Consider the following 27,938-nt stretch of genomic DNA (forward strand, 5'->3'; position numbering starts at 1 on the left):
GTCGCTCTGCCCCGGCCCGGCCACAAACCCGCACCGGCGCATCCTCCCCGCTCCTTCCGGGACTAACCGTTCTATCTCCCGGGCTCTGCTATCGCTATCTCCTTTTTGTTTGTGTCCAACCTCTGATATCCCCTCCCCGGTAATAATCCGAGCCCGTGGCCATGGCGGCTGTTCCCACCATGGCGAACGATGCCGGGAAGATGTCGTTTGCAAGGGTATGTGATGTGATTATCGACAGGCAGCCCGACTTTGGCCATCCGAACTCGGCTAACGCTACTCTGGTTTCAGGTTGCTGCAGCGTCGACGCCAAAGGGCTCGAAGCCCGCTGCTACCGTTGACAAAGCACACGGTTCGCCTCCTGTCAAAGACGCCGCTCCCGCCGCTGCCGCAGCAGACGCCTCGAATGATGCAGCCTCCTCCCCAAATGCACAGCAGACGACCGGAAGTGAGCAGGACGACGAGTCTAAGGTTGTCGCGGGGTTAAAGAACCTCAAGCTCGAAGCCAAATCGCCGCCGAATCTCGTCGTCAACGGGTCTCAAACTAGCACGGCGGAAAAGTCGAGCAAGGTTGGAAACGGCCAGACGCCTTCAGACGACACATCGCAGCGAGCGGACTCCAATTCCGAGTTAGGAACCAAACCTCCTAGCCTAGACGGCAAGAGTATCACCTCAGGCACTACGTTCGCCCTGGATGAGAAGGAGTCACTGCGCCCGGACGACAGCGCCAGCGTCAAAGCCGCGGCAGAGGACGATGATGCCTTTTCAGTCCGCGGTTCGTACATGGCTGGATCCCGCATGGGATCGGACGTTGCCGCTCGCATCCAGCGTATTCAGATCGGAGACATGCCGCCGCGGGCTCTTCCCGTCCATAACGCCTTGGCTGGAAACAAGGGCCAGGGCGTCGGCACACCGCCCAGCGGCGTCTCCGACAAGCAGGCAGTGGCAGAGTCGAAAGGTTCCTTGGGTGGTGGAGCGACAACTCCTGATGCCCTGGCACCCAACGCCTTCTATAGCCAGCATCCCGACGAGAAGCTTCTCGAGGCGATGCAGTCTCCCAAGGACCGTATCTTTCTGCTGAGGCTGGAGCAGCAAGTCATTGAATTTGTCCAGGACTCGAAGTATGCTCCGACAAGAGCTCCGGCTGCTTCAGGTGCCATAGATGCTAACGTGACCATCTAGGGAACCTTACATGGACCTGCCCCCGAGCAACTCGTTCTGTAGGATGTTGACACACCGCCTGGCAGATTATTACCATATGACGCACTCTTACGAGGCAGCTGCGGGAGCAGTCCGTATCTTCCGGACTCCCTTTTGCCGGATCCCCCCTTCACTGTCGAGTATCGCGGCAAGCACGTCAAACAGCAGTTCGCCCGCTCCAGTCGTGCTGCCGCGAAAGATCATGCGTCGCGGGGAAGATGGAGAGCTGGGTCCTGCCAGCGCCACCCCTTCCAAGCCCACGTCAGAAGCAGGTAGCGAATCCAAGGAGAAGCTTGCCCCGCCGAAGGAGAAGTACGACTTTGCAACCTCCCCTCCAACCCCCCCCGCCCCCTTTTTTTTTTCTTCCCCTGCCTCCCCCCCGGATTTATCTAGACCTTTTGCATTATTAACTGTCCCTTTAGACTCACGAGAGAGGAGCGCGAAGAAGCATACAATAGAGCCAGACAGCGGATTTTTGGGAGCGTTGAGAAGTCCGAAAACTCCAACCAAGGTAACTAACTTCTTGGCTCCTAACGCGAATTATGTCCACTAACCACGAAACTGCAGATGGTGAGGATAGCAATGGGGTCTCCCGTGCTAGCTCAGTTTCAGGAAAAGACAAACCCAACGGTGGAAAGAGAAAGCCAAAGCGCCGGGACGACTCTGAAAACTTCGAGTCACGGTCGCAGTTCGTCGCGTGGCCGCAGCATCCCGGCTGGGGTCCCTCAGCACCTCAGTATTTCCCAGTCAATGCAGCCCCGTTCGCCGGACAATTCCAGCAGCCATACCCAAACACGCCGCAACCCGTATATGCGCCTAGCCAGGCATACGCGCCCCAAATGGTGCCCAACAACGGGTTTGCTCCTCAATACACAGGGGTGCCGACCGTAAGCGTGCCCATCTCATCTGACCTCATTTAACCTTCTCTCTAACCTGACCCGGTTGCAGTATCCAACGCCGCCCTTGCCACCGGCTGTGCCACAAGCTGTACCCCCGCCGCAGCAACAGGGATATCGGGGCCCTAACCCTCCCATGGGCGGGCCGTACGGCAGCCCAGTGCCAAGCATTTCGCAGCCGGCGTGGCCGCAGCAAGGGTTCAACCAGAACGCTTACCCCCCGCGGTCCAGCCCGGTTCCGCCGGCGGGAATCCCTTACGCCTATGGGCAGCTTCCGGCAAATGCCAACCCCAGTGACCCCAAGAGCCAGCACCCCATTCCCGGGAGCTATAACCGACAAGCATTCAACCCAAAGACGCAATCGTTCGTCCCAGGAAATGGGCTCCCACTGCAGCCTCCGCCGCCACCGCATGTGTCCGGTCCGTACGGAGGTTCCAACTCCCGCCATGGCAGCCCCCAGTTCCACTCGCCTCACGTAAACTATAGCGGATACCAACAGCCACTGCCTCAGCCAGGGTTCGCCCCTCCGCCGGGGCCATATGGTATGACGAGGCAAGGGTCCAACAACTCGATGCCGCCGTACCACGCTGTGCAGCAGCCTCCCCACGTGCAGCCTCCCCCCCCTCACGGATCACAGCATATTCCCCCTGGAGGCCCCATGCACATGCCCAACAAGCCCGCCGGGCCTGCTCCCACAGGACCGGGCCAGTCATTCAGTCATCTGCCCAACTACGGCAACCCGGCCACATTGCCGCAGAAACCTTCCACTTAACGAGAGAAGTTCGAGCATCGAAAGCGTGTCAGGAGTCACCAATGGATACTGGGTTCATGAGGCGTAACATGGTTGGCAGTGGCGCATGTATCGGGGCGTTTTGGGAGTAAGCAGGCGATGCCCGAGATGGTTGCTGTGTTGGAGAAGAGCATCGCGCTGAGAGACCACACAACGTGTTTTCCGCTCATTTCCTGCAAGGGAGCAGGCGGCTACGATAAACAGAATGGGCGGGCGGTTCTATATGTGTTCCGCTACATGGGATGAACGGGTGACATGAGAGATAAAAAGAAAGATTAATGAGTGATATAGCGAGTCTGGTCAAGACTTTGGCACCCACCACTACCACCATCATAGACTCGACAATGGGACCTTATTCATCCTGGGTTTTTCATATTTGAGCACTCCTCCCTTCGGCCTTTTTTTCCCTTTTTTATCACTGGCTCCGCAACGCCATGGCGTCCGTTTTATTTCTTTTGTTCTTGACCTGACTCGTTATGACTCGTTCAGATAGTGCCCCTGGAACACCCAATACCACCGAGAGGCGATCTGCGTTTGCACAATGTATGTTGCCCTTCAACCAGGGTGACCAATGCCACCTGTCTACCTGCCATCCTTTCTTGTCTGCTCGTCTGTCATACGAAATGGGATGCCTTGGCGGTTTTGTTTGCTTGCTTTTTTTATTTCTCTCCGCGCCCTTTCCTTCCCAAAAGTGTAGTCCTTCCGTTCGTACACCAGACCAAAAAAAAAAAAAAAAAAAATATCAACCATAAGAGAACCAGACAAGTGGGACGGGCTGAGAACAAAACAAGATGGTGGGGTATTGGGTAGTAACAAGAGGAACTCCCGAGCCGAGGAGATAAACCGGCCCCCCCAATACTCTCTTCATCCTCGTGTCTTGGCAATCTACTCGCCAGTCTCCCTCGGCTCCCTCGGTTCCCCGCGCTGGCCAGTACTCCGACCACCACCGGAACGGACGCCCCGCTTGCCGCCCTTGGCTCCCCTAGACTCCTGCTTGCTGCCGCCCTCTTCGCCGTCCTTGCCCTTGTCGCCGCCCTCCTTCTCGCCGCCGCTGCCGACCAGCGGCGCTGTGGCGAGCCGCTGGGCCAGGTCGATCTGGGTGCGGATCGTGTTGGCCAGGTAGCTGACCATGAGCACGTCCTGGATGTGGTTGTTGAAGTCGGCCTCGATCTGGGCGGGCGACACCTTGGGCGCCAGCGACAGGGCGTTCATCAGGTACTGGCCCAGGGCCTGGTTGCCGTCGCGCTCCTCGTCGAGCACCTCGCCGACGTAGCCCGAGACGCGGTCCAGGAGGTCCGAGACGGTGGTGAGGGCCTGCGCGAGGGACTCGATGTCCGAGACGACGGGCGCCGAGCGGCTCTCGTTGGCGGCCGCGGCCGAGGCGGTGCCGAGGGCCGCGCGCTCCGCGTCGGTGAAGAGCAGCTTGTGCGGGACCTCGATGAAGAGGCAGGACTCGGCCGCGCGGTCGGGGGAGACGGCGACGGGGGCCGAGATGTACGTCTTGGTCTCGATGGGCGCGCCGGGCTCGGTCGAGATGGTCAGGTGCACGGCCGGGTGCGGGAAGGTGCCCGTCTCCGGAGAGGCGAAGAAGTTCTGGATGAGGGCCGAGAAGCTGTTGAGCTCGTGCGAGGTCGTGTACCACCCGAGCAGGGTCTCGCGCGGGGACGCCTTGAGGGTCAGCGCCAGCATGTTCTTCTGGTACTCGACGTCCACCTCGACCTGGTCCTCATTCTCGGTGTGCGGGATCGCGAAGGTGCTCCGCACCTCGACCTCGCTGCCATCTTCGCTGCGGGTGCCGACCAGGGCGCCGATCACTCTTGTCGACTGTGTGTCGCGGCGGGTGGCATGGTCGATGACGGAGAAGACGGCCTAGAGCGCAGAAGCGATTGAGTTAGCGATTCTGCGGGCTCGGACGATGACAATGTTGGATGCACAGCAATAGAAAAAGCCCAGGCACGTATGCTCGGAGCGAGTGAGAAAAGAGAGGGCGGGGGAGGAGGTTTGGGACAGAGGTGAGAGAAGTATCGTAGGGCCGGGCATACTTGGGGCTGGATGTTCACGGTAAGCGGGGCACTGCCGGCAAAACCCATCGACGTGGGCGGCAGGGGCCGGGCGAGGTGGACGAAGTGCTCCTGGTCGACGGCCATGTTGGCGGATATATGCTGTCCTGTCCTGTTCCTGAAGGGACTGAGGTGGGCGTAATGCGGATAGTGCGGTTTCCCCGGTCGCAGAAAATTGGCGGCGGGCTGATGGGGTTAGGAACAAGGAAGCTGGGCGGGTCGCGGAGGATCGGGGAAAGTCGTCGCAGGCAGACCGGAGCCTTTCGTTCCTCTCTCGAGCTCGCTCCGGAGTTGGGACCTGGAATTTTGGTTTTGCAGCGAATGCGGGAACTGGGTTGTGCGCGCTAAGATAAGCCCCGCGATAAGAGAGCGGCGTGCGCAAGGCTACAAGACAGGTTCAGCGGGGGCGGCAAGGGGGGGGGGGGGTAAAAAGAGAAAAGGATTGTTCATTGGTTTCCTAGTCACCAACCGACTGACAAGGCTGAAAGATTCCAGTTTTCATTTGACTTTTTTTTCCCAAAAAAGAAGATAGGCGGCGTTACTACGTCAAGAATCGGAAATCAAGCCGCCTCTATATTGCGAACTCAGGATAGATCCTTCCTTGTCTCACAATGGCCCCAGGAGGTCGTGCAGTACCCCGTGGAGGTCCTAGAGGGAGGGGGGGATTCAGAGGGAAAGGGAAAGGGCGAGGGCCCCAGCAACCTCGGAGTGCTCGATTTGACGATAAGCGGCTCGATTCCAAAGAGTATGTATGAAATTATGGCGGCAAATTCTTCCTTTCTTTCCTTCCTTTCTTCCTCCCTTCCTTCCTCCCTTCCTTCCTCCCTTTCTTCCTTCCTTCTTTCTCCCCTTTCTCTTTCTGCAGCCGTACCGCTAACGAGACTAGTGAGTCTGAGAGCGAGGGGCAGAGCCCCTCAGAGGATGAAGTAGACGCCATGGAGGTGGATTCTGACGAGGAGGACGAGGATGAGGTGCAGCAGCCGGCTCAGCCTTACATGAGTTTGATGCGTAGTCTTGTTGAGAGCGCTCCCAAGGCGAAGCGCCGGAAGCTGGACCACCCTTCAACCGAGGGCCGCGATCGAGACTCCTCAAAGCCGGAGGCAGCACCAGAACCAGCACACGGTAATGAGGAGGAGTCTGGCGAAGAAGGTGACCCTGATATGGTTGAGGAGCCAGAGGAGGACCCGACCAATCTCGCACCGGAGGACCTGTTTGATGAGGATGACGAGCTGGATAGCACCGACCCATTCGAGACGCACTTTGCCGACCCCAAGGAAGAGGAAGTGCAGCCGAAGCTGAAGGCCATCAAAGAAGGCAAATGGCGCATGGAGCGGATACCAACCAAATCCACGAGGATATTCCTGAGCACTCCTGATACTGGGGACGCCGCGGCTAAGTTGCTACCGGCACCGGTATCTGGCATCTCGGACCTCAAACTGAAGAAGAGACTGCATGATGCTATGGCCTCCAAGCACCCCAAGTTTGACCAGGTTGAGCAGACAATAGCGCCGCTGCTCTTCAACTACCAGGACGTGCTCTACTGCAACCGGACCGTTGCAGGATCCCAGGGAGTCAGGCGGATGGCGGCCCTGCATGCTCTCAATCACGTCTTCAAGTACGTGAAGAACCGGCATCTTCAACTGAAGCTATGACTGACCTTTCCGGCAGGACCCGTGACCGAGTCATCAAGAACAACTCCAGGCTATCCAGGGCGGACCCCAACGAGGACTTAGAGCTGCGAGACCAGGGGTTCACGAGGCCCAAGGTGCTGATGATTCTTCCGACGAGGCAATCGTGCGTCAAGATGGTCGAGATGATTGTCTCGATCTGCGAGCCAGACCAGCAGGAAAACAGGAAGCGCTTCGAGGATGGCTACGTCGACAAGCAGTCCAAGTTCTCCGACGAGAAGCCCGAGGACTTTAGGGACCTCTTTTCGGGTAACGACGACGACATGTTCCGGCTCGGCATGAAGTTCACCCGCAAGACGATCAAGTACTTTGCGCAGTTCTACAACTCGGACATCATCTTCGCCAGCCCGCTGGGCCTGCGCATGGCCATCGGGTCCGAAGAGGAGAAGAAGATGGACTATGACTTCCTCAGCTCCATCGAGCTGGTCATCGTCGACCAGGCCGACGCGCTGCTCATGCAGAACTGGGAGCACGTCGAGTTCATCTTTGACCACCTCAACATCCAGCCCAAGGACGCGCACGGGTGCGACTTTAGCCGCGTGCGCAACTGGTACCTGGACGACCAGGCCAAGCAGTTCCGGCAGACGGCCGTCTTCAGCGCCTTCAACACGCCCGAGCTCGCCGAGCTGCTGCGGGCGCACTGCCACAACTGGGCGGGCAAGGCGCGCCTGCAGCAGGAGTGCCCCGGCACGATCCAGTACCTGCCCGTCAAGGCGCGCCAGACCTTCAGCCGCTTCGAGGCGGCGACGATCGCGGCCGACCCGGACGCGCGGTTCGCCTACTTCACCAAGGCCATCGTGCCGATGCTGACGCGGCACAAGGCGCGCGACGCCGCCGGCACGCTCGTCTTCATCCCCTCGTACCTCGACTTCGTGCGGGTGCGCAACTACTTCGCCAACAACACGGCCGTGGAGCACGTCTCGTTCGGCACCATCTCCGAGTACACCGACGTGCCCGAGGCGTCCCGCGCGCGGTCGCACTTCCTCAACGGGCGCCACAAGGTGCTGCTGTACACGGAACGCGCCCACCACTTCCGGCGCTACCGGATCAAGGGCGTCAAGAGGGTGATCATGTACGGGCTGCCGGACAACCCGCTCTTCTACCAGGAGGTTGCGGGCGGCTATCTGCAAAGGAGCGAGCAGTCGCTGATGCTGGAGCCCGGGCAGGGGGTGGTGAGGGTCATGTTCTCCAAGTATGACGTGATGAAGCTGGAGCGCATCGTCGGGACGTCGAGGGTGGGCAAGATGATTCACGACCAGGGGGATACCTTTGATTTCGTCTAGACGGAATCTCCGAACTGTTGGATAATATATATATTTATATATATTTTTCTTCTCTCCAGCAGTTGCCGCGTCTCCAAACGCCGAGTGAACCGAGTATTCATACCATGCTTGTCCTCCCCCTCCCCCTCCCCCTCCCCCTCCCCCCCTTCTCTTTGATATCTTACAGCCCTTCAATGGTGTACATGTACAGCCTATTCTTATGCATGTGCCAGTGTGCCAGTGTGTTCCCTCCCTTTATATTCGGGCCAATACCGTTCTTTCCCACTCTTCCCTTTCTCCCTCACTCCCCCCTCTTTTCTTTTCTTTTCTTTTTTTTTCTAACAATGATCCCCATCATCGATAAACACCCCACAGAGAAGCGAGGAAGGAACCCCATCAGTCCATCAGAGGCGCAGCGATGCGACCTTGTTCACCATCTCCTCGAACGCCTCGCGCCCGCCCCGGCGGTACCGCGTGACCTTGGCGATGTTCTTCTCCGTCAGCTCCGTGTGCGGCTTGCCCAGCGCGCGGTCGCGGGCGACGGCGGCGGCCGTCATGGCGAAGCGCATGTCCTTGGGCCCGTCCACCAGCTCGAGGATGGCGCTCGGCGCCTGGTCGTACTTGTCCTTGGGCTCGGTCCGCAGTACGCGCGTGTAGCCCCCGGGGCGGTTCAGGTACCGCTCGCGGATCTCGCCAAAGAGCTTGGGCATGAGTTCGTGCGGCGTCTGGAACGGGAGGATATTAGTTTCCGATTAATTCAGTTTACCGTCGCCCGGGGAGGGAAACGTGAGGGGAAGGGAATGAAAGAAAGGAAAGGCAAGACCGACATAGAGTATCCCCTGGGCTTTCCTCCGCGACACCTCGTCGTTCTTCTTGGCGTGTGTGATGAGCTTCTCGGCCAACCTCTGGGCCTCTTTGGCCTTGGGCCATGTCGTGTGGATGGACTCGTCCTTGATCAGCGACGTGACCAGGTTGCGAAGGAGGGCTTGGCGATGCGCTGAGGTGCGGCTCAGCTGCCGGTACTTCATGTGCCCGCCCGCCATGGTGCGCTACTTGTCTCGTGGGCGGTTCAATTGGGACAGTTTTATGGCTTGATGCCGGGCGGTGGAATGGCACGATGCAGCAGGCGGGGTCGTGGTTGTGAAGTTATCTTGTTGTCCGGTCGTCGGGTCGTCGGGTCTTTTGGGGACGGTTGCGCCGCGACTTGTGGTGCGAGCGGGAAACACCGTGAATTTTTTGGTCCCTGGTCCGCCGATTGCCTGCCAGGAGTGACAAGTGGGAGCAGCAGCAGCAGCAGCAAGCAGCACAGACCCGATTCGCCAGCCCCACCGGGCAAAAGCCAAGCACTGCAGACTCATGGCAGCCTCTCAGAGCACATGCAAGCAAGCAGGGGGGCGCCAGGGCCGGGCAAGGGCCAGGCCAGTGACAACTTGGTTCACGCCATTCTCAACCTCAGCTTTCCAAATTCGACCGTGCTCCCAAGCAACATCCCACTACGTCCTACGTCACCGACCATGGTCCGCCCAAATTAAGACGCAAACCGACAACTTAATACCCATTGGTTATTGCTTCAACGCACCCATTGCCGCGACACTGCAGACAATCTCGGCCAATTGCCTTGCCCGGCGACTTTTTCTGCGAGAATCCGCTTATCAACTCAGCCCCATTAGCTAAGACCAGAGAGAACACGGAACGATGGGTTTCGTCGCGGGCTTCGTACGCCGCCCTCCACCCCGAACTTTCCCTCGCTCTCACATCAATCTCGCCAACAATCCATGACAATCACCCGGGCTAACTCAAAGGGCTCCCCACCACAGGCAGGCGGCGTCACCCTGACCCTCTCCCTCACCTATCTCGCCCTCCTCACCCACACGAGCAACCGGCAGGCGCAGTCGGCCGTCCTCCGCTCGCAAGCCTCCGCCATCGACGCCCTGATCCCTCCAGAAGACGACCATCTCGGTCGCCGCCGCCGCCGCAACGCCACTGTCCCCCTGCCCGACGGCACCTACCGCCCGCGCGAGAGCCTCGAGCAGTACCGCCGCGACGCCGCGGCCGGCGGTGCGGGGCCGGGCGTGTCGTTCGTCGAGACGGCCAAGACCAGGTGGAACAGCGAGATCCTGTCGGCGGTGCGCTGGGCGCAGAACAAGGACTGGAGCCGGGTCAGGGAGCAGGCCGAGGACAAGGTGGCCGCGCTGTTCGGGCTGGAGCTGTCGCGGGAGCCGGTCACGGTCGAGGAGGTGGTGGCCGTTTCTCCTCCTGCCGCGCGGCAGCATCACTATCATTCAGATCAACAGCACCAGCCGCAGCTACACCCGCAGCACCAGCAGCAAGCCGAGCACGAGGAGGCGGTGCGCCGAGCGAGAGATTCGCTGCATCACGCAAGGGACACGACGGTCGCGGTCGCGCAGGCCATGAGGGACGAGGCGAGGGAGATTGTTTCGGAGGCCCGGGAGGTCGTCGCGGCCGGGGTGCACGAAGCCAAGGGGGCTGTAGGGAAGGGTGTCGAGAAGGCTCACGACCTCGTCGAGAGGACGAAGGCGGCAGTTCACCTGGCCGAGGAAAGGGCAGAGTCGGAAGCCTACGCGAAGATGCTGCCTGTGTCGGACATCGAAAAGGCGCTAGCCGAGAGGTATGATAGCGCGCGGCGGGAGGAGCGCATGAAGAGGAGTGTGGAGGAGGTGCTGAGGGAAAGGTATTTGCCCCTGGACAAGAGGGACAACTCGCGGTTGAGGGGGTTATAGACGGCACCCTTGTGTCTTCCCATGCACTGAGCAAGAGGCCAGAGCTAGCGCGGTCTGGGTGCTGCGGAAGATTCAACCGACAGCTAAATCTCAGTGTCCTTTTTTTTTTTTTTTTTTTGCCCTTAAACAATACCCGTTTATTCAGAGATCGAACATCTCGCCTCCAGCCACTTCGCAAAGCTCACGACGGGGGCATCTACAGCCCGCCAGGATACGTCTGACACCCAGATGACTGTGGGCACCACAAAGATTGCCACCAGCACGAAGCCGCACTCGTCAGCCCTCCCCTCGATGCCTGTCAGCCCCCCACGCCCATCTCTCGATGGAGCGCCCGGCCGTGTGCATCACAGGCCCGTGCATCAGGTAGAAGGCGTAGCTGATCCTGCCAAAGTACTGCGGCACAGGCGAGGTGAAAAAGCGCTGCCGGCCCCGAGACCGGCCAACGGCGAGCACGAATAGAACGGATCCCGCGCTCTGCCGGTACCGGTGCTCGTCCGTCCGCACGACTCCGGGTTCAGACTAGTGAGGAACACCCATCCTGGGGTCTCGGCACCCGACGATGCTAATCAACGGTGCACATCGCGCGCCTGGGCGTGCATCGTCTCGTCGACAAGTGGGCCGGGGAGCTCGACCGACTTGTCGACGCCGAGACCAGGCAGGATGCGGCGGCGGCGGCGGCGGCTCCCGTGCCTCCGCGGGCACTCCTCGCGACGTCCATCTCCGCCAACACCATGCCCGCATATAACAAGACCAGCGACGCCTGGAACCCGCCACAGCGGCGCCAGCGCCAGCGCCAGCGCGTACCCACGACGAAGAAGATGCGCACCATGGGCGGGCCCGAGAAGGCCAGGCGCACGAAGGGGAGCAGCAACGGGGCTATAGTGCGCCCCCGAGGTTCCGTAGCCCGGCGCGATGACGAAGCACGTGTACAGGTAGTCTGTTGTTTTTCCCCCCGATTGTTAGTGTGCGTGTGGGTGTGCAGAGGCCAAAGGGGCCCGACGAAAAAAAAAAAAAAAAAAAAAAAAAAAAACGTCAGCTGGTTCTTCCTCTTCGTGTTTTTCCCCCCCCATCTTTCCAGAATGGATAGGTTTTTCTTCTCTGGAAATAGGATGGGAACGGACTTCACTTACGGTAGAAGAAGACGGCCACGGCAGCGAGGCCGCGGATGCCGTCTAGGTAAGCCGTGGGGCCAAGGCATCGACCATGTTGAGAGGAGGAGGAAGAAGGGAAAGGGCCACTCTTGCTGCGTGACACAAGGGGCTGGATAAAACTGGGGAGTAGGAAGATCGCCGCCCGACGGAGGAGGCCTGGGAGATGGGGCAGCGCTCGGTGAGCCGGCGCCCACAGCGCTCGCGGGTAAGGGATGCTAATCGGGAAGTCATGGATGAGGTCTTCGAGGCAGACGTCGCGTTCGAAGTCAGGTGAAGATCTGCCGTCCCAGACGAGAGTGGCTTCGACCTTCTCTTCAGGATCGAGGCCGTGGATGGGGGCCGCTCGGCTGCTCATGTCGACAAGAGTGCGAGGGTTGGAGGTGGAAAAGTCATGTGGACAGACACAAGGTCGCTCTGGTTGCTGATACTTTGTGCATCCAAGAGATAGGGAGCTCAAGGAAGGGAAGTGCTCCTGAGACGAGAGAAGAAACCAGCCATGGGACGAGAGTGGACTGTTAAAGCACACCCCTTCCCGGGAAGCGCAAGGCCAACAAGAAACCGGGAGAGATGGCCGGTAGAGCGGCCAACCGAGAACCGGGACTTCTCCCGGACTGCTACGGTCATGTCCTCGTGGTGAGACACAGCCGGGGCACGCCTTGTGAAAGCACTAAGAAAGCAGCTCACGCCTTAAAACAAGGTGTTGAAAAAAGCCCCTCTTCTTCCTTCGGCCCTCTCCAACTTGTTGCTTGGCGGAAGTGAGAGGTCCCAAAGAACCGGGTAGAGAGAAGAAGAGAGTTCGATATAGAAGAGGGTAGTAAGACACCCGGGTGACGTCGAGGCACTACGAAGGGCCAGCAAGCCATTCGGGTCCGCACATCTACATCTACATACAACGAAGGCCGTCCCTTCTCTAACGCGGCCGCCATTGCCCACGCTTGCCTGGGCCATCACCCATTGCCACCTTCGAGGACGCTACAACAGCTCACGCGGTTGGGGTGTCTCCAAGTTCCGGAACCACGAGGCCTGGGGTGGAAGCGTCCGGTGTCGCAGGCAGGCCTACATCGGCGGCCCTTCCCCTCAGCTGCTGCCCTACCTGGGGGCGTAGTTATACTCAGGGGGAGGGAAGTGGAAAAACCGTCCGGGTCGGCTAATATATAAACCTGTATATACTTTTTTCAAACACGTCGTTTCCTGGCCCGAAGGAGAGTCCCAAGGTTTCATCTTGCCGCGGCCCAATGCGACCACGGACAAAGGCCCGGGCTTGAACGAGGAAGAAAGAGGAGATATCAATTACCGGAGCCCTGTGGAAATCGGGCCAGACCGCCCGGGCCAACAAGTCTCGTTGAGGGGGAAGGGAAAAAAAAAGGTCTATAGCACAAGAAGAAACAAGGAATCGGCAGCTGCCCTGATGATGCTCCTCAAGTTTTTTTGACCTCTCCAAAGAAAAGAAAATGACACACCCTACGCTCGCCCAGACTCCTGAAACGCCCAAAAAAAAAAAAAAAAACACCGCGGCTCGCTAAGGCCGTTGGACCGTTGCTTAGTTGGACAGCCAGTCCAAGAACTCGGGGACAAAGTAGCTGATGATGATGGTGGCGCCGGCGCGGAGGATGCTCTCGGTGCTCTCGAAGGCCATGGACTTGAGGTCGAAGACGCCGGCCTTGGCGGCGGCGTGGATCATGGCGAACTCGCCGCTGACCTGGTAGGCGGCGATGGGCAGGTCCCGGCCGAGGTCCTTGGCGTCGGCGATGATGTCGAGGTACTGGCCGGCGGGCTTGACCATGATGATGTCGGCGCCCTCGTTGATGTCGCGGAGGATGGCGCGGCGGGCGAGGCCGCGGCCGCCGGGGGGCAGCTGGTAGCACCGGCGGTCGCCGAAGGAGGGCGTCGAGCCGGCGGCGTCGCGGAAGGGCCCGTAGAGGCAGCCCGAGAACTTGGCGGCGTACGACATGAGCGTCACGCTGTGCACGATGCCCTCCTCGATCAGCTTCAGCTTGATGGCGCGGATGCGGCCGTCGTTCATGTCGGAGGGGGCGACGCAGTGGGCGCCGGCCCGCGCGTACGCCACGGCCACGTCCGAGATGCGGTCGACCGAGAGCTGGTTGTTGAGGCTGCCGTCGTCGCGGAGGATGCCGCAGTGGCCGTGCGACGTGTACTCGCACAGGCAGACGTCGGCGACGATGTAGAGGTGCGGGAAGCGTTGCCGCAGCAGCCGGATGCTGCGGATCACGGGGCCCTCCGGGTCGTCGGCCGCGGTGCCCAGCGCGTCCTTGGTGCCCGGCTTCAGCGGCACGCCGAAGAGGATGACGGACCGCAGGCCCTTGTGGACGAGGGGCTCGAGGAAGGGGACCAATCGGTTGATTCCGCGGCGGTATTGGTTCGGCAGGGAAGGGATGAGGACCTCCTCGTCGTCCTGGTCCGAGACGAAGATGGGGTAGATGAGCATCGACTAGACGGCAAGAGTTAGCGGGGAGCGGCCAGAGAGGGAAAAAAAAATTGGCGCTATGCTGTATTATGTATTCTAAGAGAGGGAGGGGGGGGGGGGGGGGGACGCGCGCCGCTGGCGGCTGCTACTGACCTTGGTAAGTTGACGCTCGGCCTGCCATGACCTCGCGAGCGGATGCGAGTAACCGGCATGGAGCTGGCTCCCAATGTCTCCGGAAATGCTCACACTTGTGGCAGCGGTGCTCGTGTACGACTTGGCCATGGAGATGTGGGACGCGCGGTCGTCGACGGTAGATACCGAGGCTTCGCCGCGCCTCCGCGGTGCGCTCGAGTCGCGCAGCGATAGATCTTGCACGAGGCTCGAGAAGGACATCTTGTTGAAATTGAAGGTTCTAGCAGGATGTCTGGTGAGACAGAAAAAAAAATTGTCGGCGGGCGAACGAGGTCGGGTGGTGTAGAATGAGCGGGAATTAATAACGGGGAACGGAGATGTTGCAGATGCGCCGGCGGACTTTTTGCGCTCGTTCGATGCTGCGCAACGGGCCCGACTCTGTGGCAAAGAAAAGGGGAAACCAGAACGACCTAACGAGAATTAGGCCAAGTAATCGGGGTATCACATGCAGCGACTAAAGTGTGCATTTATATCGAGACGAGGAGTCGCATTGACATTCGCCTCCATACACTACTACTAAGTACGGACGTACACGAACACGTACGTAAATAGTAGTCTCAATGTCCGAGTCCGAAAACGAAGCCGAGAGTGTCGATTTGACAATTGTTCCCCCCAGTCATCTTTTCGGCCTTCGCTCGGGAGTTTGCGGGGCGGCCCCACTCTGGAAATGCGCTTCCGCATTTGCCAATCAGGGGTCAGAGATTTCAAAAAAAACCCTTGTGAGTGCTGCTGAGTCATCATACAGGGCCCCTCAATGTGTTGTTTGGATATCCTTCAAGGTATGGACTTCGCACGCAAGGGACGGATTACGTCCGTATAGACTTGGCAGGCACAATCTCATGTTCTCGATGTAGATTTCCCTCTATGCTCATCGGACTTCAAATTTCATGAAAGCAATCCACTGTTTTGCTTCTTTGGTAGCAAATTAGAATCACCGAAACCTACTGTACATAATTATTTGAAGAAAACGAAAGGTGATCTGTTGCCCTGCTACATAATTACCGCATTTGTTTACAAACATTCAACCAGTCTCAGGGGTCAGGGGATGGTTCGCTCCTGACGGCCTTTGAACAAAGAGACATGCAACTTTAGAGCAAACTCCAATATTCTGCCACAATGGCATACTTCCCTGCAATAGGACAACATAATGTATTAGCTTGCTTGATTCACAGAATGGCACCTCAGGGTTCAAGCCGGTTTATGAAAGAGGGTGTGGTTCCGGAGGTTGTTCCCAATCTCCACGCGTACCTAGCTTCGATTCTTCTTGTGTTGTGCAAACAAAAATACGGTATGATTGAAGACTTTTGTTGGTTGATGACCCGTCCCGAACGCCATTCATCGGCCAATCCTCTTTCATGTCGTTTGCTAGTTTGGTTTTCCGTTACTTCGCATACAATTATAGCTTAACCTTACCCTCTCACTACCGTAGCACTAATTATTAATTACGACAAACCGGTCGTGCATTGGATGTTTTGTTATTCACATCAAAATTATTGGATGCTTTCAATCTAACTCCAAGCACCGTTTAATAGAATGTAGTTGGAAAGGCACTCTCAGTACATCTGCATGGCTCGGGGGAGAAGTCTCAGTCGATGAGGCATTCTGGTTAATTATCTAATTATTCACGAATTAGAATGAGAACTAACTTGATCTTTGATTTTATTTTTCGAAATTTGAGGCGCCAACTCCCTTCCTCAGGCACCATCAGCTCGCACAGGCCGGTGCCGGTCCTGGCCTGACCGTGAGTTTTTCATTCTGAAAAGTCACCCGATCAAGCCCCGGGCGTGACGGAGAGGCTCCGAGCACTCCCGGGCCTGCTGACCTGCGAGACCTCCGGGAAAGTGGGGCTTTCCCAACGTCTTCCGGCTCCGATTTTCTCGAAATCCGGAATCCGGAATCCGGAATCCGCTATAGGCCGCCCGAATCACACGGGGTACGCCAGGCGGCGGTCGACTGACACGATGGCATTCTCGCATCGTCGCTGTTACTCTCTCGTCTCGCCGGGAACAAACCGGTCTTTTCCTTTCCGTGGAAAGGCATTTTGCTCAGTCAACAACAGTTCCAGCGTCTGGAACCAAACCATGCTTCTTCTTTTCTCGCTCTGATCAGCGACAGTATATCGGTCTTCGCGTGATAACTCCTCCCATGCCTGTTATTAATGCGACGGCCACAAACCTCTGTTCGTTTGTCACGAGCTTCCCTTTCTTTCTACAGTCACTCATCTTCCCACGACATCAGCGAAATTCACTCGACATCGGCGAAATCGTCGCACATCGGCGAAAACGTCGCGGTGCAAACAAGATTAAACAATGTGAGTTTAGTTTGAAACACTCTTTTTTATATCTCCTAACTCGCCTCTCAACAGCTGAAGTTGATGGTTCGAGTTGTTCCCCTCGATATTGATCTCTCGAAACAACAATGGCCGGATCCACGAACCAGCAGGGCGGTGGAAGGGAAGCGAGCGACTCGGTCGACAGCCCCGGCAGCCCCGGGACCCAATCGCCGGTCCCACGGATTGTCGTCGAGCCAGCCGACGACAGGGTTGGCGAAAACGCACCTCCCCCGGCTGCCCGCCAGTCCCCGGCTCCGAGAGAACACCCTCGTCTCTTGGAGCGATCCTTCCTCGAGGTCCCAAGCCCCCCTCGGCCTACCCACCGGCGCCTCGGTTCGCAGCAGATCGGTTCCTCCCAGCCCAGCGGCGAGCCCAGCCGCAGCCGCATTCCCCAGTCGCTGACCGGCACACTCGGCCTGCCACCGCTGATGACCGGGCCCATCCACCCCCTCCGGATGCACCCGGTCAACCTCACGGGCTCGTCGAGCATGCCCATCGCCAACACCTCAGGCCGCCCTTTGGGCCTACGCTACGACGGCAACCCTTACACGCCTCAAGGAGAGGCAGTCATGGAAAAGGTCGACAAGATGCTGGCTACCAGCAGGGCCCTCAAGCCCGAGGGCGAGACGAGCTCTAAGGGCTCCAGGTCCGGGGCTACGGGGGCGATAGGCTTCCTGAAGAGGCTCCGATCCCCCTCCCAGCTCTTCTCCAAGCCCAAGCCGCGAGTACCGATCAAGCCGCACCAGATCCGGCACATCACCGGCGGCCTCGAGCCGCTTCCGCTGCCGGAGCAGACCAGGCACGTCCCCAGCGTCTGCCTCCGCCGCAACGAGCTAGGAAACCTCAAGCGGGAAAAAGCCCTGCGCGTGCTAGGAGAGACGCCTAACCTCGACCCCCTCCCGTCTATGGACCTCGACCCGGCCGCTACATCCCCGGATCCATCCTTCTCGTCACCCTCCATATCTACGGAGGATGACTGCCCCTTCTTCTCGCGTTCGGGCACCACCACCACCACCGCGGATATCGCCACCGATACCGCTACTAATACCATCACCACCGCCGATAGTAACGCCACCACCACCACCACCACTACTACTACCATGGTAGCAGCAGCAGCAGCAACAGAGACCGTAGCAGAGACAGCCACACCAAGCAGCCGAGCGCCCGCAGGGGTTGAGACGCGCCCCCTCCGCGCCGCAAGGTCCGAGAGCGCCCTGCCATTATCGTCCTCGTCCTCGTCGTCGTCGACGACGATATTACCACGGGTGAGCCACCAGCGCCAGCTCCGGCCCTTCCTCCTGCCCGCCCTCATTCTCGCGCGGGAGATGGAGGCGAGGGCCGAGGCCGCCGAGGCCGCGGCGGCGGCCAAGCGCGCGAGGCTTGCGGCGGCGGCGGCGGCGGCGCGTGGTGATAGTGGTCATAGTGGTGGTGATGCTACCGCTGTCGTTGGTGGGTCGGGTTCGTCCCGGGGAGTCACTTCTGGTGCCGGCTGCGCGGGTGCGGGCGTCGGTGCGGCCCCTAAAAGCCCGACAATGGCGGCGCGCACCACCAGCAGCAACAGTAACAACAGCAGCAGCACAAATGCCGGCGCGGGCATGAACACCAGCACGCGCGCGTTCAGACGACGATCGCGCAGCGTTCCCAGCCTCGACGCCCTGCTGGCCGCCCCTACGCTCCAGGGACGCCCGCGCACGCGGGATGCTAGTGCTGGTACTGGTGCTAGCGCCATCGCCGCTGTCACTCCTCCGCCGTCGCGGTGGGAGAGCCCGCGTGCCGGCGGGGGAGACCGGGTCGCCACCAAACGCCACCCCACGCCCGCGCTGGGGGACCTGGCGGCGCTGGAGCGGGCGCTGCGCGAGAGGTTCCCCGGTCTCGCGGGCGAGGGGTCGCGGGTGGTGGTGGTGGAAGAGAACGAGGAGGAGGTGGAGAAAGAGGAGGAGGAGGAGGAGGGTGAACCGGGGGGCTCACAGCCGCCGGCGGGATATTTCTAGGTCGGCGGGTGAGAGTATATGGCGACGGGTTTGCATGGGTCTTTGGGACGTTTTTTCCCCCTTTTCTCCTTTTTTTAATTTTTTTTTTTTCATCTTCTTTATAGCTACGATGATACCCCGAATGACTCGCAGTTATAGGTTGGGACAACATGGGAACTTGGGAGTTTGGGACCGGGGGGATCCGATAATGATGGGATGATGGAAGCGCACTGCCTGGGGCCCCTTATGATCTAACGAGATGATGCGACTTGATGATAGAATGCCGCTTTTCTTTTACTTCGTTTACTAGCTTCTTGGCTTTGATGCTTAATAAAGCCTATAGACTCTTTACTTTTCTAGCCGCTCCTCTCTAGCTTGTAAAGAGCCTGATGTCGGCTGATGGGTGAATCCGTGTTTTCCTCTCTAGTACCAGCGCTTCTACTTCATTTCTTTCGGGGTATCTCGTACAAGATATGATCTGTAAGTACTCCGTAGTGAAGGAAAGTCAGCAGCATCTCGCTTATACCGGAAACGAAGAAACCACTCTCCCGTTCATCGCCGTCGCAATAGAGGAACTAATCTATTGATTGAATTCCTTGCGACTTGGAAAAAAGCGCCGACGGCAAACGGCGCGGCCGTCCGTCCCATGCATCCTTCTTGTTCCGGCAGCCTGCATCATCCCTCGACTTAGCACCTGCAGCGGTTCACAGCTATTGGTAATGGTCGTCAACGGGGCAGCGCGACGGTGGGAAGAGAAGAAACCGCCTTGACTGCGGTGAGGGCGGGTAGTGGTTGTGGTGACGGGGCCGCGGCGTGAGAAGCGATGCATTTTGGAGGGTTCGTTCTTCATTTTGTTTCTATAGGTAGACCCTGACCAAGGGAACGGAAGTCTAGTGTAAGGTTAGTGGGTCGGAGAACCCGTTGAAGTGGCGCTGGATGATGTGCCAATTGATCAGGGGTTCTTGCGTGTTCCGGGTTACAAGGCAACAGTATGACGTCACTGGTATTGGCGGCCGTTGGGATCAAAACCCTGGCCGCATTCCAGGCAGCAAAGCTATCTTCCGCGATTGGTTGGGAGACGAAATGAATTTCTTGTGTGATTGAAACCAAGACCGAGACCACGACTGCTCAATTCGGAAACACGAGGTTGTTCTTGATCTTGGCGACGTCTTCTTCGGAAAACCCTAGAGGGCCCCTGACGTAACCCTCAAACCCGCCATACTCGGCGTCCACGGCCTTGACGAACGCCTCCCAGCAACCGAGTTTCAGGTTGGCCATGTTCCTGAACCCGCGCGCGTCCATGTTTACAGCCATCGGTCCTTTCGTCACATAGGCGAGCAGCTGCTCCTTCGCCGGCTCGATGCCGATTCTCGACAGCAGGTAGTCGAGCGCGATCGTCTCGGCGCCCGCGCCCGCCAGGCTCAGCAAGATGGCAGCCACGATGCCAGTGCGATCTCGTCCCGCTTGAATCCTCGTGTTAGCATGCTCTTGAGAAGGAGAGAAAAGAGGAGAGAAAAGAGACAGGCCAAAGACAAAAAAAAAGATTGATAAAAACTCAAGCAACACACCATTACAATGGAACAGCACCGCCCCCCGCTCCCACCCGTCCCTGACCTGTTCCAGCACCGCCCGGATCGCCCCCCGGTACAGCCGCAGCACGTCCAGGTACATACGGACCACGCCCTTCTCGCCCTCGCCCTCCCCGAAGTCGTCCAAGTTCGGCGCCAAGCCCTCCTCGGGCTCGATCCACACCCCCTCGACCCCGTCGACCGCGGGCTCCGGCCGCCGCGCCCGCTCGCCCGCCGTGCGCAGGTCGACCATCCTGCCCACGCCCAGCCGCTCCCGGAGCGCGGCCCGGCCCTCGGCCGACACCTCGGCCGCGAAGACGGCCGTGCGGTAGAGCCGCCCCGGGGGGATGGGCGAGCCCGGGACGAGCCCGAGGTCGCGGGCGTTGAAGGTGTCTGGGATGGACACGAAGGGCGGCGAGGCAAGAACGGCGGCGAGGGTCGTGGCCGGGAGTGGAGTGAAGGCGTCCGTATCGGCCAGGGCGAGGAGGAAGTCACGGTCCGGAGTTGTGCTGGACATGTCTTGGTCTTCCGTCGTCGATTCCGTTGCTGTCTTGGTTCTGCGTTTTGTGCGTCTCGGTCTGCGAAGAGAAAGCGAGGCTTGCCGATGGGGCCCCTAAGGGTATGTTTCGTATTGGTGGTATGTACGTCTGCGACACGGGAGCCAGGCGTGTTTCTTCAGTTATCCCCTCCCTTCCTAAAGATCAATCTCCAGGCGCGCCAAGGTGTGGTCGCGGGGAGCTCGGCCGATATCTCCGGAGATTGGACAGCCGCATCCCCCAAACACGGGATGCGGGCAGGCTGGGCAAGGAGCCCGACGCCCTGCCCCGCAGAACCTCAACGCTCCACTTCCCCTTGCTGCTATCGTAAGCTTAATAACTATCGACTCCACAGACGCAGGCACACGTGGCAGTCGCCTGTCCCGTTTCCTCATCTGACCCCCCTGAAACTGCATCGTCCGAGCGGGAGGCGATCCGAGCCCAGGCCCTAAAATTCTCCGAGTTCTGGAGGGAGGCTCCTCCATGCTGAACTGATAAGCTTGCTGATGGAACACCACGGACACAAGTCCCCAACTTGTGCCCACTTGCTGCTTGCCTTGTTTGGCGGTCACAGTACTGTAGCCCGTACATTCTAAAATTTTGCCAGACGGGAAAACCGAAGATATGGGACAAGATCCTGGACGCTTCATGATTTCTCTAAGCTTGGACTATCAGGTAGGCATGCAAGTCAAAATAGTATATGAAGAGTCACCACGAGCACTTCCCAAGCTTGACAGGCCCTCAACCGTCTCGATCTGCTAAACGCCTCCTCGAAACCCTCCGATATCCCGCCCGAGCTTCTACCCTCTTGTCTCTCGAAGCCAGGGACATATCGCTGGGCGTAAATCATAATCGTCGAACGGGAAGACGGCGATGTCCTCCGGGATTGGATGCGTTGAAATATAGGGAGGTGAACAAGGGGCACGAGATGCGAAACGAAAATAGAACCTAGAACCCAGGATGCTGATGTGCGGATGTACAACAAGGGGTGACTGTTCCGAGTTAACCCGCAACTGGGGGTTCGGTGGCGGCTTTGGAGAGTCCTCTTTGTTAGATTTGCTTGAAATCCCAAACACTGACGGAGTGCGCGAAAAGCCGAGTGCTATTGAGGCCATACAGTGGATTCGGGAATGTCAAGTGGCAACGTAAAAAACGAGGATGTGTTATGGGAACGGACTTTGCATGTAGAGGAGGAGCCTTGCCCGACCGGATCGATACCTGGAACTTGTGCTAGGTGCCTCCGAACTCATCTCGACTGTTCAACCGGCCCTTTTGGACCTGACACGCGTACACTATTTGGCCCGTCACTACCAGCAGGCCAACTCAACCTCTTGCTATAAACCCCCTCCAACTCGGCCTATCGATCTTTCAAAGAACAGTCGCGACCGGGGCTAGCGCTGCGTCCTGAGACCATTCCCATGCTGGTCTGGGCGCGTCTGCCAAGCGAGTCCCTCGCACATGTGGCTAATCCCGCTTTCTCGCTCCCGGATCCCCCGCTTCCAGCAGATGCCGCGGCAACCTGAAGCACTCGTACTGATAGATTGCGAACAGGCGCCAGTCGTTCGCCCCATCACCTTTCCTTCCCAGAGCGCCAAGGTTGACCGGTATTCGGGCTCGTGGCAGCAAGACGGTTTGGTGCCCCTCGGGTTCATATACCCTTACTGACAGAGCTCGGGTAGGCGGCCAAGACAGCCATCAGAGAAGCTCAAAGTCATCAAGCTTGTCACGGTACTTCAAGATGTTCTGCTTGATCTTGCTGCCCACGGTCCAGGTGACGAAGTCCTCCATGTTCCTCGTCACGAGGAAGGCGGGATCACGGATCTCCTCGACGCCGACACGCACGTGGCCTTGCTCGATGAGTTTTGTGGCAGCTTGTACGGTCTCTGCCATGCGTAGGCTGTCCATGTATTAGCAGCATAACCCGGGTCAGTAGAGGGATGCCGCTTGCATACCGAGTCATAACAACAGGTAATCGTCGCCGAGCAAAGGCTGATACCGTCACGTTGTGCTCGACCTGGGAGAGCTTCGATTTGGTCTAAAATCGACGGTTAATGACGCAGGCACAAAGCACCAACATTCGCGCCGCGAACGTACCGAAAGGATGCCCATGTCATAGAGCTTGTCCAGCAGCAGAGTCTCGTGTTTCCTCCTGACTTCGTTCTCCGGCGGAAGGAGCTGTTCGGAAACTTAGTATGAGAGACCACCCTGTCAACCACATGAAGCGCAAAGCAGGACATACACTAAGACGATGTGCTAATTGCCGGAGGGACTGGTCAAGGTCAGCAGGTGGACAACTTTATTGGGACCGAGGAAGAGGACAGGCACCTACACCACAAAGCCTGTTGTATTTGTGCTATTGAATGAAAAAGTCAGTAACGGTATGCCGAAACATCCTTGATCCAAGCGAGCGCGGCGGCTGAACCTCAAGCCCGTTGACCCGATCACGGTCAAGAAGGGAGATGGTGAATGTGAAGAGGTAGGACATACATAATCCTCTGGCTTTTGAATCATGTACCGCCTAAGTCGAATAAGCAAACAGCCATGCAAAAGGGTATAAATTGTGGGAATTATGGGAATTACCTGGCAACGTCATGATGTCGGTGGTTGTTGTCCTGCTTATAATTGATGAAGTCGTGCCTAGCAAATCCGTCAGTCCCCGACTCTCCCCAGAGCTGCCACCAGTTCCATGCAGCGATCCAGATTGGAACCCACTTCTTCAGGAGCTTTTGCTCATGAAACTTGAGTTTCCGTGTCATTTCGAGTGTTCAAGACACAGTCCCTGGATATCCCTGGATACCAGAATGTCTTTCGCAGAGACCTGGATCGCACGTCAAATGATTGGAAGATGGTGTATAGTGTTTGAATGATGAAAGGTCATCCATCACATTAGAGTAATATTTGGAGTACCCTTGATGTTCGGATCTCTCGAAATTTTGCTGGGGAAGAAGTTCTGGCCCCACCAGTGCCCACTTGGCATTTCCCTGCCTGCCGCAGGGCAGCCGCAGGGCACCCGCAGCGCAACGACCCCAACCAAGGCTGAGAACTCCAACGGCACCAGGATTCGCGGATCCAACCAATCCGGGCGCGCTAAAAGAAGATTCCGCCAGAAAGCGTCCAGACCTGTCGGACCCCCCAAAACCGAACCACGCACCAGCTAGACGACGCCGGCAGCGGACTCACACGGCACCCACAGCAAACAACCATGTCGTCGTGCAGGCAATGGCTCTCGTCGGCCGTCCGCCAATGCCGGATCGGCCCGGCCCAGCAACAGCCGCGATCATTCTCGACTTCGGCGCCCGTTGCAGCCTGTCAGTCATCCTCGTCCATCCCTTCCCTTCCCTGCCCCGACTTGTTTGTTGTCATAGCCACTCAGCCGCAAGCCCCGTCTCTAACAACGGCCAAACCGCCGCTGCAGTCCGTAGCATCTTTGGAGACAACGAGTCCAACGCCGGGACGACGAGCGGCAGCGCCAGGAGACAGCGCTCGAGCTCCAACTCGAACGAGGCCCTGTACGGGCTGCTGACCGAGAGCATGGAGCGCGGCGGGCCGCTCTCGGCCGAGGAGCAGCGCCAGGTGATGGAGCAGCAGGGGCTCGGGGCGCGGGCCTACGTCAAGGACTTGCGGGCGACCGCCACGACCGACAACTACCTGCGCCAGATGCCGCGCCGCTGGCGGACCGGCGACGTCTACGCGCCCCGCGACATGAGCCCGGCCGAGATGCGCAAGTGGCGCCAGGGCCGCCGCCCGACCAGGGACATCATCGACATGCTGGGCTTCAACCCGCTCGATAACTACAAGGTCCGTGTCGCCCCCCTCCCCCCCCCCCCCCCCCCCCCCCCCCCCCTTCCTCCCCAAGGGGGTCCTCTGACGTTTCTTTCTTCTTGATATATTTTTGTCCTTTGGTGCAGAGAATAATACTGACCAGAGTGACAACAAACGCAGAACTTCTCCCTCATCTCCGAGTTCATGACCACCATGGGCCGCATCAAGCACTCGAGCGAGACCGGCCTGCGCCCCGTCAACCAGCGCAAGATCGCCAAGGCCATCCGCCGGGCCATCGGCATGGGCCTGCACCCCAGCGTGCACAGGCACCCCGAGATCCTCCGCCTCAGCCGCCACGGCCTGCCGACCGCGTCCATCCCAACGCCATCGGACCCGTCGCAGAACAGGTTATAGGGGGAAGGCGTGGTAGGACCAAGAGGGAAAGGAAAACCGGACCAACCCTTGGAGGATAACTATGCCGCCCTTCTTCAACCGGTGATGTCGTGTACAAAAACATTAGACCTCCCAAGCTGAGTTCCCATTGTACGATTATCATGGAGAATAACCAAAACACGGGCCCGGCCATACAACCGTGCCCACGGCGCCCCTGAAACTGTATAGACCTTCTTTGTTGTACATGTACAGACGAGTGCTTCTTCTGTTTTTTTTTTCCCTCCTGAATATTTCCTCTTTTTTTTACAAGTCGCGAATTGCAATGTCGGCCCAAAACAAACACCAGCTCTAAACAGAATCTTATGCTCTCATATCCCTGACAATGTTGAACTTGGTGCCTCTTAACGTCTCCTTGCGGCCCTTCTTCTCCAGCTGGGCCCAAATGTCCGGGTACTCGGCCCGGGCCCACGCCTCAAACTGCTCCTTTCTGCTCTCGCCGGGGAGAGCATTATACGCCACGCCGAGTCTACCGGGCTCGTCAGCATCGCAATTTCACATGAGACATTAGACAACTGGAAGAAAAGAAGTGGGCCAAAAAAAAAAGAGAGAGAGAGAGAGAGAAAGGAGTAACTTACGTCATCAACCCCGGCCCGTATCCCACGCTCGCGTCCATGCCGCGGATGAGGCGGATGACCTCCTCGACGTGGCCGCTGCCCGCCAGGGCGCCGCAGTAGGCCCAGAAGACGTCCGGGGGCACCTCGAGGTCCATGCGCTGGATCTTTTGCCAGATCGTCCTGGCGGTGCGGTCGCCGTAGGGCAGCAGCTCGCAGGCCCAGAAGACGATTGCGAGGCTGGCGTACGAGGGGCCCTCGGCCGAGTTGGTGATGTCGCGCCAGAAGTCGATGGCGACGTCGGGCTCGCCGGCGGCGGCGTAGGCGATCATGAGGGCGTTGTACAGGCGCGTGTCCATCTGGATGGTCGTGTCCATCTTGAGCATGTTGTGCACCATGCGGAGCGACTCGCCCGCGCCCTCCTCGCCGCCCTCGACCCCGCCGTTCTCGGGGCACCGGCCGAGCCCCTCGAGGCAGCGGACGTACATGTCGGCCGTCGGCCGCTGCGCCGGGTTGCTCTGCGACCGCATGTGCCCAAACACGTAGCAGGCCATGTCGGGCCGCCGGCGGGCGAAGAAGCCGTCCATCAGGAGCACGCGCTCCTCGGGCTCCGTCTCCGGGAAGAACTGCCGCAGGAGCGAGTAGCAGTCCCACGCGCGCGCCGTGCTGACCCGCCGGTCCAGGCAGTACTCGACAAAGGCGCGCCGCACCTGGGCGCGCTCCTCGAGGCTGTACGAGACGGTGTGCAGCGAGAGCGTGTCGATCACCTCGTACTGGTTGTCGCTGCGCAGGAACACCATGCACAGCGCCACCACCGTCTCGGGTTCGAGCGTCGCTTGGCGCTGCTCGAGGTCGGCCGTGATGTCGAGGATGCGCCCGACGTCCGGCTCCGGCACGGAGCAGAGGGCGCGGAGGTACTTGTTGAGGACGGGGAGGTCCTCGTCCTGCTTGACGGCGACCTCGCCCCGGAGGAGCTTGTCGTAGATGGCCTGGACGCCGCTGAAGTCCTTGGCGTCGAGGCGGTAGTCCATCTGGAGGATGTAGGTGGACGCCCGCGGGCGGATCTTGAGCTCGGCCCCGAGCGAGACGAACCGCTCGGCGAGGTAGGGGTTCTGCTTCTCGATGGCGGCCGTGATGAGCGCGTCGATGGTCGCCGCGTCCGGTTTCGGGCTCTCCTTGCCCTCCTTGCCCGCCTGCGCCGACATGACGTCGATCATCTGCTTGACGTCCTCGACGCCCTTGTCCATGACCAGGACGGCCCACTGGAAGATGACGTCCCACCACTCCTTCTGGGGGTTGGAGTTGATCAGCTGCTCAAAGACGGGCTGCAGCCACTGCTGCTGCCCGTTCCGCAGCGCAAACCTCACCACCTCCATGTACGACTTTGGGCTGCGCGCCCAGTTGGCGTGGACGGGCTTCTCGAACCAGTATTTCGTCTCCTCGATCCTGTCCCGCGTGGCGTAGAAGGTCGTCATGATCTCGTGGATCGGCGGCATGTACTCGACCTTGGCCGCCTCGGCCTTCTTCCACTCGGCCAGCAGCTCCTCCTCGCGGCCTTCCTTGGCGAGACCGCGCAGCACGAGCGTCCAGAAGACGCGTACCCGAGGGACCAGCTTCCTCTCGGCCAGGGCGTCCTTGAGCTCGGCCAGCCTCTGGGCGGCCTCGAGCGAGCCGCCGTACTGCGTGAGCGCGGTGAAGAACAGCTCCAGGTCGCCCGTGTCCTTGCCGCCGACGGCCTCCCTGATGACGTCCTCGTCGATGCCGAGCTCGCGCATCTTCTGGATCCTCCGCTCGATCTCTCCGTACAGCAGCTTCGCGAGGTCGAGATGGTGCTCGGTCGTGCCCTTGGGAGGCTTCATGGCCGTGACCCACAGGGCGGCGCGCAGGTCGGCAAAGCTGAGATCGTCGCCCTGGCCCTCCTCGTTCTCCGGGCCGGTCTCGACGAGGTGGAGGAGGAGCCGGTAGGCGAGGAAGGCCTGTGTCGAGTTCAGGGACCGGAGGTGGTTCTTGCGCTTGTGCTGGATGAACTGCCTCCAGCCCTTGAGGAGCTCCTCCCGCTCGGGCGGTCGCGCATTCTCGGTCTCGAGGCTCCGGTAGTGCAGCAGCACGTCGTAGCCGGGCTCGATCTCGGGCTCCTTGAGCATTCGAGGGGGCTTCTGGAAGATGCCGAAGAAGGTCCTGCGCGGCTGCCGACGGGCCAGCAGCGGGAACGGGGCGGCGCGTGACGAGACGGCGAGGCAGCGGCCGGGCAGGGATGGGCATGGCCGCAGCAAGCCGCGGCTGGCTAGCAGTCGGAGGTACACATTGCGCGTCAACTGCGACCGCATCGTTGGAAGAATCGAGTTAGGCAGAGCCAGTCCTGCA

The 27,938-nt window shown here is 59.2% G+C and overlaps 11 protein-coding genes across 11 annotated transcripts; 4 read left to right on the forward strand and 7 right to left on the reverse strand.

The window, feature by feature from the left end:
- Positions 1-179: 179 nt before the first annotated feature.
- Positions 180-2,865, forward strand: P884DRAFT_273438 (uncharacterized protein; the record flags this gene model as incomplete). Its single annotated transcript, XM_069442590.1, has 6 exons — positions 180-215; positions 289-1,118; positions 1,180-1,509; positions 1,620-1,708; positions 1,765-2,084; positions 2,146-2,865. The coding sequence occupies 6 exons, from the start codon at positions 180-182 to the stop codon at positions 2,863-2,865; spliced, it is 2,325 nt and encodes a 774-aa protein (XP_069293411.1).
- A 743-nt stretch (positions 2,866-3,608) lies between these two features.
- On the reverse strand, positions 3,609-5,013 carry P884DRAFT_265304 (JAB1/Mov34/MPN/PAD-1 ubiquitin protease-domain-containing protein). Its single transcript, XM_069441930.1, has 2 exons — positions 4,926-5,013; positions 3,609-4,752 (listed from the first exon to the last, which is right to left on the reverse strand). Exons 1-2 carry the CDS (start codon positions 4,971-4,973, stop codon positions 3,769-3,771), a joined length of 1,032 nt encoding a protein of 343 aa, XP_069293412.1. The 5' UTR covers positions 4,974-5,013; the 3' UTR covers positions 3,609-3,768.
- An 865-nt stretch (positions 5,014-5,878) lies between these two features.
- On the forward strand, positions 5,879-7,914 carry P884DRAFT_212563 (uncharacterized protein; the record flags this gene model as incomplete). Its single annotated transcript, XM_069439154.1, has 2 exons — positions 5,879-6,558; positions 6,612-7,914. 2 exons carry the CDS (start codon positions 5,879-5,881, stop codon positions 7,912-7,914), a joined length of 1,983 nt encoding a protein of 660 aa, XP_069293413.1.
- A 141-nt stretch (positions 7,915-8,055) lies between these two features.
- On the reverse strand, positions 8,056-8,936 carry P884DRAFT_232905 (mitochondrial 54S ribosomal protein bL17m; the record flags this gene model as incomplete). The annotated part of the gene is made up of 2 exons (XM_069439863.1): positions 8,056-8,618; positions 8,721-8,936. 2 exons carry the CDS (start codon positions 8,934-8,936, stop codon positions 8,298-8,300), a joined length of 537 nt encoding a protein of 178 aa, XP_069293414.1. The 3' UTR covers positions 8,056-8,297.
- A 585-nt stretch (positions 8,937-9,521) lies between these two features.
- Positions 9,522-10,819, forward strand: P884DRAFT_265308 (uncharacterized protein). Its single transcript, XM_069441931.1, has 2 exons — positions 9,522-9,609; positions 9,711-10,819. Exons 1-2 carry the CDS (start codon positions 9,589-9,591, stop codon positions 10,632-10,634), a joined length of 945 nt encoding a protein of 314 aa, XP_069293415.1. The 5' UTR covers positions 9,522-9,588; the 3' UTR covers positions 10,635-10,819.
- P884DRAFT_281212 (uncharacterized protein) lies at positions 10,776-12,140 on the reverse strand (the record flags this gene model as incomplete). Its single annotated transcript, XM_069443514.1, has 3 exons — positions 10,776-10,866; positions 11,363-11,510; positions 11,765-12,140. The coding sequence occupies 3 exons, from the start codon at positions 12,138-12,140 to the stop codon at positions 10,776-10,778; spliced, it is 615 nt and encodes a 204-aa protein (XP_069293416.1).
- A 1,185-nt stretch (positions 12,141-13,325) lies between these two features.
- Positions 13,326-14,603, reverse strand: P884DRAFT_212662 (uncharacterized protein; the record flags this gene model as incomplete). The annotated part of the gene is made up of 2 exons (XM_069439161.1): positions 13,326-14,234; positions 14,364-14,603. 2 exons carry the CDS (start codon positions 14,601-14,603, stop codon positions 13,326-13,328), a joined length of 1,149 nt encoding a protein of 382 aa, XP_069293417.1.
- A 5,134-nt stretch (positions 14,604-19,737) lies between these two features.
- Positions 19,738-21,012, reverse strand: P884DRAFT_232913 (protein-tyrosine phosphatase-like protein). The gene is made up of 2 exons (XM_069439864.1): positions 20,273-21,012; positions 19,738-20,167 (listed from the first exon to the last, which is right to left on the reverse strand). Exons 1-2 carry the CDS (start codon positions 20,787-20,789, stop codon positions 19,833-19,835), a joined length of 852 nt encoding a protein of 283 aa, XP_069293418.1. The 5' UTR covers positions 20,790-21,012; the 3' UTR covers positions 19,738-19,832.
- Positions 21,013-22,503: 1,491 nt separating this feature from the next.
- On the reverse strand, positions 22,504-23,564 carry P884DRAFT_212575 (uncharacterized protein; the record flags this gene model as incomplete). Its single annotated transcript, XM_069439155.1, has 8 exons — positions 22,504-22,705; positions 22,761-22,843; positions 22,903-22,983; positions 23,048-23,077; positions 23,138-23,161; positions 23,296-23,326; positions 23,389-23,445; positions 23,521-23,564. The coding sequence occupies 8 exons, from the start codon at positions 23,562-23,564 to the stop codon at positions 22,504-22,506; spliced, it is 552 nt and encodes a 183-aa protein (XP_069293419.1).
- A 446-nt stretch (positions 23,565-24,010) lies between these two features.
- Positions 24,011-24,984, forward strand: P884DRAFT_273448 (mitochondrial 37S ribosomal protein bS18m; the record flags this gene model as incomplete). The annotated part of the gene is made up of 3 exons (XM_069442591.1): positions 24,011-24,116; positions 24,224-24,606; positions 24,751-24,984. The coding sequence occupies 3 exons, from the start codon at positions 24,011-24,013 to the stop codon at positions 24,982-24,984; spliced, it is 723 nt and encodes a 240-aa protein (XP_069293420.1).
- A 339-nt stretch (positions 24,985-25,323) lies between these two features.
- P884DRAFT_303678 (uncharacterized protein) lies at positions 25,324-27,901 on the reverse strand (the record flags this gene model as incomplete). The annotated part of the gene is made up of 2 exons (XM_069445049.1): positions 25,324-25,489; positions 25,599-27,901. The coding sequence occupies 2 exons, from the start codon at positions 27,899-27,901 to the stop codon at positions 25,324-25,326; spliced, it is 2,469 nt and encodes an 822-aa protein (XP_069293421.1).
- Positions 27,902-27,938: the final 37 nt, after the last annotated feature.

The sequence above is a fragment of the Thermothelomyces heterothallicus genome (genome assembly GCF_042370625.1).
Source record: "Thermothelomyces heterothallicus CBS 202.75 unplaced genomic scaffold P884_scaffold_43, whole genome shotgun sequence".
Classification (NCBI taxonomy): Eukaryota; Fungi; Ascomycota; class Sordariomycetes; order Sordariales; family Chaetomiaceae; genus Thermothelomyces; species Thermothelomyces heterothallicus.